The sequence below is a fragment of the Phocoena sinus genome, chromosome 3 (assembly GCF_008692025.1).
Source record: "Phocoena sinus isolate mPhoSin1 chromosome 3, mPhoSin1.pri, whole genome shotgun sequence".
Classification (NCBI taxonomy): Eukaryota; Metazoa; Chordata; class Mammalia; order Artiodactyla; family Phocoenidae; genus Phocoena; species Phocoena sinus.
This window is the reverse complement of record NC_045765.1, coordinates 115,962,083-115,974,486: the sequence shown is the minus strand read 5'-3', so window position 1 is coordinate 115,974,486 and position 12,404 is coordinate 115,962,083. Positions and strand designations below refer to the sequence as shown.

The window sequence follows — 12,404 nt, the reverse complement described above, 5'->3', positions numbered from 1 at the left end:
AGCATGTGTAATATTGCAAGATAGACCAAAGAGCCCTTATAAATTAGAAATAGAAGATGAATAACTCAGTAGCTAACTTATGGAAAGATGCTCCATGTCAGTAGTAATCAGAACAATGAATATTAAGACAACAGTGAGATACCAGTTTGAGTCCTCATTAGATTGACAAAAATGAAAAAGACTGCTCTATTAGGTGAGGCGTGACCACTTGTTGATAGGAGTACGAATTAATAGAACCTCTTAGAAGGTAACTCTGTTAGATCATTGAGTATATGTAACCTTTAACTCAACAATTCCAGTTCCAGAAATCTGTTCTTTGGAAATCACACAAATTAGAGGGCGGACGTGGTGGGGGGAAGGTAGAAAGGATATTCACTGCAGCATTGCTTGGAAACCACCTAAGTACACATCCACAGAGGAAGAGATTGATTAAATTAATTATTGTGGCCATTTAAAAGAATGAGACAGATCTATGTTTGCATCCCTAGAAAGTTTGGAAGTATATGTACCATGATGTTAACAGTGGGGAGTAAGATTAACACCACACACAAAAATAAACTCAAAATGGATTCGAGACCTAAATGTAAGACTGGACACTATCAAACTCTTAGAGGAAAACATAGGAAGAACACTCTTTGACATAAATCACAGCAAGATCTTTTTTGGTCCACCTCCTAGAGTAATGGAAATAAAAACAAAAATAAACAAATGGGACCTAATGAAACTTCAAAGCTTTTGCACAGCAAAGGAAACCATAAACAAGGCGAAAAGACAACCCTCAAAATGGGAGAAAATATTTGCAAACAAATCAATGGACAAAGGATTAATCTCCAAAATATATAAACAGCTCATGCAGCTCAATATTAAAAAAACAAACAACCCAATCCAAAAATGGGCAGAAGACCTAAATAGACATTTCTACAAAGAAGACATACAGATGGCCAAGAAGCACATGAAAAGCTGCTCAACATCACTAATTATTAGAGAAATGCAAATCAAAACTACAATGAAGTATCACCTCATACCAGTTAGAGTGGGCATCATTAGAAAATCTACAAACAACCAATGCTGGAGAGGGTGTGGAGAAAAGGGAACCCTCTTGCACTGCTGGTGGGAATGTAAATTGATACAGCCACTATGGAGAACAGTATGGAGGTTCCTTAAAAAACTAAAAATAGAATTACCATATGACCCAGCAATCCCACTACTGGGCATATACCCAGAGAAAACCATAATTCAAAGAGACACATGCACCCCAATGTTCATTGCAGCACTATTTACAATAGCCAGGTCATGGAAGCAACCTAAATGCCCATCAACAGACAAATGGATAAAGAAGATGTGGTACATGTATACAATGGAATATTACTCAGCCATAAAAAGGAACGAAATTGAGTCATTTGTTGAGACATGCGTGGATGGATCTAGAGACTGTCATACAGAGTGAAGTAAGTCAGAAAGAGAAAAATACTGTATATTAACGCACATATGTGGAACCTAGAAAAATGGTACAGATGAACCAGTTTGCAGGGCAGAAATTGAGACACAGATGTAGAGAACAAACGTATGGACACCAAGCAGGGGAAGTGGTGGTGGTGGGATGAATTGGGAGATTGGGATTGACATGTATACACTGATGTGCATAAAATGGATGACTAATAAGAACCTGCTGTATAAAAATAAAATTAAAAAAAACAGTGGGGAGTAAGAATGCCAAGAGAAGAATTTCCTATTTCATATATTTATGTCTTATTTGAATTTTTAATAGGGTAATTGTATTAAAATGGCTTATGTTTCTAGTAAGTAAATACTTTAAAGGATAAAAAAGTGCTGCCACTTAACGTTGGCTTAAAGTTTATTCCAAGTATTTATCATTCATTCAGCAAATATTTATTATTCAGTGCTTGCTAATTGCTGTGAGTAGCATAGGGAAATAGACAGTAAACATAGTAAGTAAATAATGTATGTTGTGCTATGGAGAAAGGAAAGTCTGTAGAGTAAGGTAAGGAAGAGTGAAAATACAGTTTTCAATGTAATAAATCTCATTGAAAAGGAGTAAGTCATTTGAGCAAGGAACTGAAGAATTGGAAGGAATTGCACCATTTACTGTGGTTCATGTGATTAAAATTAAACATTTCAAGTTGGAAGTATTCTAACTCCAGGCTTGCAGAACTGCATGGCGATCCAGTTTTTCTAACTGTTTTAAATCTGAATTCTTATAAAGAATCTTAGAATTCTATGTTGAATGTTGAGAGGTTCTCAAACATTACATGCATAAATAAGAATCACATAACACACTGATTTCTGTGCCCTGTACCTAAGCAGTTGAATCAGATCTTCTGCATTTGGAAGGCAGCTATACTAACCCCTATATCACCAGTGCCTCCAGATTTTCTGCATTTGGAGCCAGTGGAATGTGCATTTTAAACAAGCACCACAGAAATTTTGATGTAAATAGTCCCAGGTCCACACTTACACCTGTGAGATGAGCCTGCTTCACTCCGCCTAGCAAAAGACAGCTCCCTCATTATTATTTTTGAATGTGTGAGCTCTTGTGTTCTAGTGTATGTCATTAACATGACTTGTTTACTTGTTTAGGTCAAAGGCAATTGTTTGTTTTTTTCTCTCTTTAAAGGTATCATCAAATGGTATTCAGTCCACTCCTCTAAATCTTGCAACATATTGGAAATGTAGTGCTGGCACCACAGATCTTAGAGTGGATTATAAGTACAACCCAGAAGCTATGGTGGCACCAAGTGTGCTTTCCAACGTACAGGTAGTGGTACCAGTGGATGGAGGAGTCACAAACATGCAGTCCCTTCCCCCTGCAATATGGTAAATTAAGTAGATTTCTGAATTTCTACTAAGTTTCTGTTGCAATCCCTCAGTCTTAGAACCTAAGTTCTGAAAGTTGTCTTATAAGTTAGTGTATTTTCCCAAAGAAACCATGCTATAAAAGGTACTGTACATTTTACTAGTCACACTACGGTAGCCGCAACCCAAAATAAACTAGTCTTGCTGTCCCCACCCAGACTCGAATGATTCAATACAACTTTACCCTTAGGCAAAGTATGTAATTTCTCTAAACTTTCTTTTTTTCATTTAAAAAAGAAAGATAATTATTATTTTATAGGATTAAATATAGCATCTAGCATATCTATAGGAATACCTATCTGGTTAGTCTTTAGTAGTATTTTTTACATCTCTTAACTACCTCTCTTGTTCCCTCCATTAATATTAGTATAGACTCTAACCACTCTTCGTTTATATTTGCTTCACTGTTTAGTAATAAAACTGTGTTTTCCTTGAGCAATGAAGGTACTGGGTCACCTATGCATTGTTTTCCTTTCTCTGATCAGTAGAAATGAAAAGAATTTACATAATTTGGTAAATATCCATTTATAAAGATAATATTATATTTATATTACTCATAAACACATTTTCACCAGGTGATACTATTCAAAGTAAATCTAGCACCATAGTTCTAGTGAAATATTTAAAATGTATTTATTGAGTGTTCGTTTATGTACAAGGTACTATACTAGGCACATTATCTGAAAACATTTGTTCTTACAGGAATGCAGAACAGATGAAAGCCTTTTGGAAACTCTCTGGTATTTCAGAAAAATCAGAAAATAGAGGTAAGTGTGTGCATGTTTTTTTTGTTGCTTATAATGTGATGTCACATGGATTTTTTAGGCATGTTTATGGAAAATTTTCTCCGGAATTTCATGCCTTCAGTTCTAAAACTGACCACTAGGTGGAAGTTAATACCTTACAATAAGAGTGGACCAGTTGAGATTCAGAACACATTTTTTTTCTTCTAGATTGAATATGCTTTCTCTGAGAAAAAGAATGCTTTGCTATAGCTTTATAAATATTATATAAATGCTTCTTATGTTCACATTGCTACCATTAAGAGAAGATACCTAATAAAGTAAATTTATAGAAGTCTAGGTAACCTGATAATTGAAACTGAAAACTAATTGATACTAATTAACACACTCTTTAGCTCATTCTTGGGGTCCTCCTGGCCTCCCAGAAATCATGCAGAAGCTTCCCGGCCTTAAAAAGCCCCTCTGTCTTTTCTCTCTCAGGACAACCTTACCTTGGTCATTTCCCCTTATTAAAACTAACCATTAACAGCCTTTAATTCTGTGATCATTATTTTAAGGAGAAGCAAGTTAATCGCCTCCTCCCACCATGTCTGCATCTGTGTTCCCAATGCAAAGAAAAGGTCTCTGCGAGTTAGTTGATCACTCCTAGTATATCCCCTAACTCAGTTTAGAATGAATTCCCAGGACAGTCAAGACTTTAACTTTTTTTCAAAATTTATTTATTTTTGGCTGTGTTAGGTCTTTGTTGCTGCGCACGGGCTTTCTCTAGTTGCCGCGAGTGGGGTATACTCTTCGTTGCGGTGCGCGGGCTTCTCGTTGCGGTGGCTTCTCTTGTGGAGCACAGGCTCTAGGCGCGCAGGCTTCAGTAGTTGCAGCACGTGGGCTTAGTAGTTGTGGCTTGTGGGCTCTAGAGTGCAGGCTCAGTAGTTGTGGCGCACGGGCTCAGTTGCTCCACAGCATGTGGGATCTCCCCAGACCAGGGCTTGTCCCCTGCATTGGCCGGCAGATTCTTAACCATTGTGCCACCAGGGAAGCCCAAGCCTTTAACATTTTATTTGTAGTTTCTCTTAATCAAAGGAGAGTTCTCCTGCCCTCTTTTGAATGCCTAATTAATCTCCAGTTACTTTTCCTATTAAGTAGGGTTTTTTGGCGTTTCAAGTTTTGTTCAGCTTTTTCCTTTTAAACATTTTAAGCATAATGTGATCAAAATGTAAAACATATCATCAGTAGTTTTTCTCATAGGTATTTCTGCATAAAAGTCCAGGAACATACCTCGTATTGTCTGTTCATTCAGACCTGCTGTGCTGAATCAGACTTTTACTACTAGAGAACAACACATTGTATGAAATAACTTAGCTAATCTCTAGTTCCTTTGTTCCTATTTGGTACTTAAAGGTTGCCTATTTTCAGGTGGTAAACTACTGATTTTTACTCTAACTGTATGGCTATGAGAGACAAAACTGAAATTCCTAGTTGAAACTGGAAGTAAACCAGAAATGCTACTTGAATTGAGGGTTTACAACCAGTTAGCAAGGAAGAAAGGGTATATTTTCCCCATATTTAATGAAACAGTATTATTGTAAATATTTACCAAGAAAGGAGTTTGTTCTCTTAAAAATAAGACACAAATTTTCTAACCAGATATATTAATAGTTTCCCTGTGCTGTTCAGGTATCAGAGTGTCTGTGTGAGGAAATGGAAACATCTTATAAATGTGGTTCTGATTTGGTTAGTCAGCCTTTAAAAAAAAATCTCCAAATTAGAATACTGTAAAACAGAAATCTATTTCTATTTTGCCTTTATGCCCAGAAGAGGGACAGGAAATAATTCTAAAGTTTAAGGATTGCCAAGGTGGCTGCTCTTGGCCTGTGGTGGAACTTTCACAGAATTGAATTTTGCACATCAAGAACTGTAAAAGTTTAAGGAGGGCTTGGGCAAGCGTTAAGAATTATACAGCAATTCATCTTCCCAATTGATCTGTTTCACCAGGTACAATAGTATAGGAGGTCATTGTTATATTTTCTTCCAGATTTCTCTCTGTAGTGTTCAGCTTCTATGCGGGGAATCACAGAATGTCACTCCTACTATCAGGCAGTTCTCCTTTCCCCAGCCAGAAACCCGGGAATCCTCCTAGACTCCTCCTCCTTTTCACCCCTTGATTTCAACTCTTAAATATCTTTCAAATTCATTCCTTTCTTTCCTTTCCCTTAGCCTAGTTCAGATCCCCTTTTCCTGTCACCTAGAGTCCTAGACTATTTTATTGACCTTCAGGTGGTTTCCCTACGTTGCATCTTGTACCTTTCTGCCCTTCTAGGAGACTTACCTGAAATGTTTGTCTTCCATACCTTAGGTGGTTCCTTATGGTTATTTCTTCCGGTGGTTTGTAAAGATATTTAGAGCTCGTTCCTTGCTGCCAGTCTAGTCTCCTCTTCTGCCACTCTCTTCCACCTGTACCCTCTTCTCCAGCTCTTCTGGTGTAGATGTAGCTCCCTTAAACGCGTCATGCTCTGTCAGGTCTGCCATCTCTGTACCTGTAGTCACCTTTGCCTGAGATACAGGCCTGTCATCCCCACACCATTTTATGTGCCCATAGCTTTTTTTTTTCCTTAACAGCATTTATAATATTCATAATTATTTACTATTTCTGCCACACTGTTAGACTGAGTTATGTTGAATAAATGGTTATATTGAAAAGAAAGCCCCTCAGACATAATTGGCATGATGTTAGACCAGTTAAATTTTAAAATGAAGGGTGTTAGCATATGCTATTTGTTTTTCTCTTTCTGACTTACTTCACTCTGTATGACAGACTCTAGGTCCATCCACCTCACTACAAATAACTCAATTTCGTTTCTTTTTATGACTGAGTAATATTCCATTGTATATATGTGCCACATCTTCTTTATCCATTTATACACTACCAAACGTAAAATAGATAGCTAGTGGGAAGCAGCTGCATAGCACAGGGAGATCAGCTCCGTGCTTTGTGTCCACCTAGAGGGATGGGATAGGGAGGGTGGGAGGGAGACACAAGAGGGAGGAGATATGGGGATATATGTATAGCTGATTCACTTCGTCACAAAGCAGAGACTAACACACCATTGTAAAGCAATTATACTCCAATAAAGATGTTAAAAAAAAAAAAAAATATATATATATATATATATATATATATATATATGCGGCGAAAAAAAAAGAAGGGTGAATACAAAATAGTAATGTTGATACCGCTCTTCACAATCTTAGCTGTCTTAGCTTCTTTACTTCTCCCGCCCATGATATGGTACTCAGCAGTCCTTTCCTTTTGACCTTATTCCCACTCATCCCTTCTAGGGCTTCCTTCTGAGCTGCCCTCAGACTTGTCTTTTGACTCATTTCAACATTCATGTAGCATAGGAATCTCAATAGTAAATGCCTCTGAAGATTATTATTAATTAAGTCAAAGAGAAGCATGGATGAAGATTACTTAACGAAAATTCAGGTTCACTGAATAAAGTCTGATTTGGAAACAGGACATTGATTTGTTTGCTGTACACATTTCACGAATTTGGCATAGGACAGACACAGTTCAGCTTACTTGCTCATTTGCCTTTTTTGGTGTGAAATATATTATCCTGTATAAGTTCTTTGTTCTTTTCCTTGTAGGTTCTGGGTCCCTCAGAGCAAAATTTGATCTTTCAGAAGGACCCAGTAAACCCACAACACTTGCAGTGCAATTCCTCAGCGAGGGAAGTACCCTCTCAGGAGTAGATACTGAACTTGTAGGCACTGGCTATAGGCTTTCCTTAGTAAAGAAGCGGTTTGCCACTGGTAAGTTGGGAGATTTCAAGCTTTATAATGTACATGGGAAACATTTGTATTCTAACATTTACTAAACGACTGTCAAGTAGTTTATAGTCTAAAGGCATGGAAATTTTTTCTTTGACCTTTGGTACAAGGTGCCAGATAGAGACACACCTGGGAGAGAGAGTACTCATGGTCAGTATAGCTGAACACCTGTGATCTGATTCTAATGTATTGTAAACAGCAGGTGGGAACTGGGGTTTGTATCTGTAACCACAGTGAAAATACTCTCCTTCGAGTTCATTTGAAATTATAATTGCAAAGGTCTGCTTGGTGTTTTTCAGGACGATACTTGGCAGATTGTTGATGGACCTGGGAAAGTGGTTGGCTCAAAGGAGTAGTACAAACCTGCCATTCTGCATTATCTGTTCTTTCCAAACACTATTCTAACTTGTATTATGTCTTTAAGAGCTGACTACAAACATTAAATTGCACTTTTGAAGTGAGTCATCGACAGAAATAGCACTGAAATGATTTTCAACGCTGTAAATGATAAACTGCAATATTCAGGAAACACATTTATTCGGATTGTCAGTAAAGTGAAGTTTTTATAGGCTGAAATTTTAAATTATCTTCAGTGTCTGTGGTTATAGTGTAATATCAGGTCTGAAATTTCAGGAGAGCAAGCACAAAATAATTTAGCTTTCCATAAGTTTTTAGAGTCAGAGATAATTTTGAAATTTTATAAGTTTTGATATTGAATGGATACGGACAGAACGTGAATTCTAAGTTTGGGATAATGTTCATTTATAACACTCAGTCAAATTGAGTTTTGTGCCATAAAGTAATCAGACCAGAGTCCAAGGTGTTTGCAAAATCTGTAATTTGATTCTCATATAAACATATTAATAAAGTGTAAATGGTGTTTTATATGATTTTTTTTAATCCTCAAGTGCAATGTGTTTTAAAATAAGCTTGCAAAAGACAGCAGAGAAATTTACTTCTGCAGTTAACTTTATAGAAGTTGTGATTGTTTTGATAAATTAATGCTGTAGATTTAATTTATTTTTATATGGATTGCATAATGTGTGCCTTGTAAAACAATAACAAAACCCAGAAATGTGCCTATCTAGTTTGTGTTCATTAATGTGCCTCACTTTCTTCCTAACAGTCTGGATCTTCTATTCGGAATCTTAGAGTAGTCAAGGATTTTTACAAGATAATTGCAATTTTCAGAAATACCTTTGGCCGCAATTGGGAAGGGAGTTCAGAATAACTAAAGGACAATTTATACTTAAGAACCCTGGCTCGCTTCTTTAGTGATACACTGTAGCCACTAGAGAAATAACTAATGGCATTTGTTTACAGGGGGAAAAAAATCACCTTCAGATATTCCACCTTAACCTCATCAGAAAGTTCTGTAAAACTCTAATGATAAATTGGTAACTGGTATTTTAACTCTCCATTTAACATTTCCCTTCACTCTGTTATTGGAAATCTGTACATTTATTTCCTGAATGTGTTGTGAGCATGAATTTTGTAGTAGTTTGTGAGGAACACTTTAGAAAAGATTAGTTTTGGCATTTTCAACAATTGGAAAAATTACCAATTTGTATGTTCTTGTTCTTACTTAATTGCTACCTGCTAAAAATAGGAAAATTATTTGAAATGATGGATTGGGTTAAGCATTTCTTAATATTACTGATATTAAATAGTAAAAATCCTAACTTTATAGCAAATCCTGATTAATTGAAGGAATTAAATCTTTTGGACACAGTTTCATAATTTACAAATGGGAAATTTATTTGTAAGTACCAGTGTCCTGCATTTTGCATAGAAGCAATAAAATGTGTTATATATGATAATTTATATAAAACCACTAATTGTTCTGTTAAGCTTTACAGAAAATAAAACCCCTCCTACTAGGCATTTATGTAACATCTTGCTATATTAAATACAGCAGAAAATCTACTCATTTAGTAACATATATAACACAATAATGTGCTTTTTAATATATCCATGTTAGCCCAATTCTAAATTTAGATTTGACTAAAGCAGTACATAAGAGAATTTGCTAAAATTTTCATCTTTACTAAATAGTGGACAAAATTAGAATTTCTAACTTACATTGTACTCTTTTAAATGCCAATTACAGTCCCTTACTGGAATCTTAACTGTAACTGCTTTGCAGTCAAACTGCTTTTATTGGGCAGTTAATACTTTATTGTTGGAATTCAGACACCATTATACTCACCATGTTTGTTTTTAATCAAGTATTACCTTACAATGTACAAACTAGTGAAATGGTTAAACTTCTGCACTTTCCGAATTACCACTGTCTTCATACCAAGTGCTGATACATAAATTTGTATTGGGTGCAGGTTACAATTTTGAAGCCATATGAGTTTATATTGATTTTTTCATTTAAAAATCCACTAATGATGTAAAAAAGACCAATAGATTTTCAATCGGAAATGTATTTAGCAAGCTGGTTCTTGCTTATGTATAGTGATAAACTTTGTAGCTGCCTCTTTAACCAAGAACTTGTAAACACAGAACTCTAACAAATGTGAGTTTTTAAGAATTGTTATTTACTACTTTGAATTGTAATTAGAACAAGGCAAATCTTAAAAATTTTGTAAATATTTTTGATTTTTTCATAAAAATGTAAATTTTACATAAAAGTTGTGCCCTTAATAAACATGTAATATATAATTTATCAGTTGGTTTGTGTGTTTTTGTACTCTTGTTTATAGTAATAATAGCTATATCATAGACTTTAGGACAAGGCAAGCTAGGTAAGCAAAGAATAATTGGTGTTGAACTTTGTTATCACCATTTAGACAGACATATAGATTGGTCTCTTATTTAGTTTTAACTGATCATATAGGAAAACTTCATTTGGACTATAACCCAAAAGTATATAAATTGTTTAATAAGGATTATTTTTATTTGTTTCTAAATATACTTAAATCGATGTTAAGCTTTAGCAAAGACTTTCCTCCTGACAAGTTGCTTAGGAACACAGCATCACACAGTTTTAAAACCATACTCTTTCAAGGAGGTAATCAGGAACATCAAGCCTCTCAAAAACCAGCAGATTGAGAAAGGAGCAAAAAAAAGGAATTGGAAAAAAGATTTCATCCTAAATATTGAAAATTTTGCTAAATCTGTGTCATGAAAAGGAGCAGTTTAGTTCATCTAGGTCAGGTTGGGGAACCTGTGTACCAAACAGGTAGCACTCTTACCATTCATACCATAGGCTCATCTTTTTTCTTTTATTCTCTATTTCCACTTGCACTGCTCCCACCTGTTCAGAGTGAATGATGCTAGCTGCTGTGATAAATAAGATCCCGGGAACTTAACACTGTGAACTAGTATGTTGCTCACGTCACGGTCCTAAGGAGGTTGGAGGAGGAGCTCTGCTCCATACAGTAATTCAAGGACACAGGCTCCCTCCATTTTTGTGACTCCACTCAAAATCCTCTCCATTTGGCCGTTGGATGGGGAAGGAAGGAAACTGGGAGTTTATGGGCCAGGCGCAGAGCTGGCGTCATGACCTTTGTTCACATTCCTCTAGCCAGAACTTGATCTGTGCTTCCAACTAACTAACTGCAAGGAAAGATGGGAAATACATAGTGTGGTTGTGTGCCTAGGAGGAAAAGAAAGCATATTTTGACAAACACAGTAATCCTCTGGCGCGCATCCTGCCCTTTCTCCATTTGGTCATCTTTCGTTATTCCTTCTCCTAAATGTGCGTTTAACGCTGTCTGTGGCTTTCAGTACTAAAGGTTCATTCCATCATCTCTTGCTATATGTACATATTTTACCCCTATTTTAAAATATCCATATTTCCTCTAATCATATATGATATTTATGATTACTTATGATAACTCAGAAACCGCTGCTTATCTTTAGCATGCAGTGTTTCATCTGTCAGTAATTTTTTAACTGCAGGTAACAGAAAACAAAACTAAGAATGGTTTAAACAGATAAAGACAAGTTTTTTCCCCGCATCACAAAGTCTGCAAGTTTATCTGTTGCTGGTATTGGACAGAACAAGTGATTCTTTTGGCTTTTTCCTTATGGTTGCAATATGGCTGCCACAGCTTCCAACTACATATTTACATCCAAAGCTGGGAGGGGGGCAGTTCCAGGTATATCTGTCCTTTTTGTCAGGAGATTTAAAGCTTTTCCAGCACATTTCTGCTTGCTTCCTATTGGCCAGAATTGTGTAAGAGGCAGAGAAAGCCAAGTAGCCTTTATTTTTAAGTGAGTAAAGGAGAGGGGCTGGGAATGGCTGAAAGTGAATTGGCCAGCAGGTCAGCCACCAGATTTCTGACTAGTAGAGGCATATTTCCTTATAGCATATTTCCAATTAAATCTCTGCACTTAGCCGGATCAATTTATTTGACAATTTTAATCCAGCAATGAGCAGGGTGAACTTGAGAAAGTATTCTAAATCTTCTCTATCTTTAGAAGAGTGAATCAGTGTAACTTTCCTAGAGAGCAATTTGAATTCAAAACCTTTAAAAACCTTATTTATCATTTAAACTAGTAATTCATCACTGTTGGGAATTTGTCATAAGAAAACAGTGAGACAAAAAAGCAAAGATGTGTTTATTATATGAAAATATTGGAAGGATTAAATGAGTTGATAGCTCCCATATAGTGATATACTATGTAGGTATTTAAAATAATCATGAATAAACAACAAGGTCCTACTGTACAGCACAGGGAATACCTGTAATAAACCATAATGGAAAAGAATATGAAAAAGTATGTGTATATGTATAACTGAATCACTTTGCTGTAACACGAGAAACTAACAACATTGTAAGTCAACTTCAATTAATTAAAATAATCATGAAGGTTTATAGTCATTGATATGGAATATTGCTATGAGATCGTTAGATGGTAAAAGGTAATTCTTTTTTGTTTGAAAGTGCATACACCTAACACAAAAACCTTTGTAAAAAATATGCACCAAGTTGTAATTCCTGG

At 35.9% G+C, this 12,404-nt stretch overlaps 1 protein-coding gene across 1 annotated transcript in view; it reads left to right on the top strand.

Moving 5' to 3' along the window:
* FCHO2 (FCH and mu domain containing endocytic adaptor 2) overlaps positions 1-10,118 on the top strand; it is a 115,706-nt gene extending 105,588 nt beyond the window's left edge. The window contains exons 23-26 of the mRNA XM_032626076.1: positions 2,636-2,835; positions 3,577-3,641; positions 7,263-7,427; positions 7,745-10,118. Of these exons, the coding sequence (XP_032481967.1) occupies positions 2,636-2,835; positions 3,577-3,641; positions 7,263-7,427; positions 7,745-7,767 (453 nt within the window). The 3' untranslated portion in view covers positions 7,768-10,118. The remainder of the gene's footprint in view (positions 1-2,635; positions 2,836-3,576; positions 3,642-7,262; positions 7,428-7,744) is intronic.
* Positions 10,119-12,404: the final 2,286 nt, after the last annotated feature.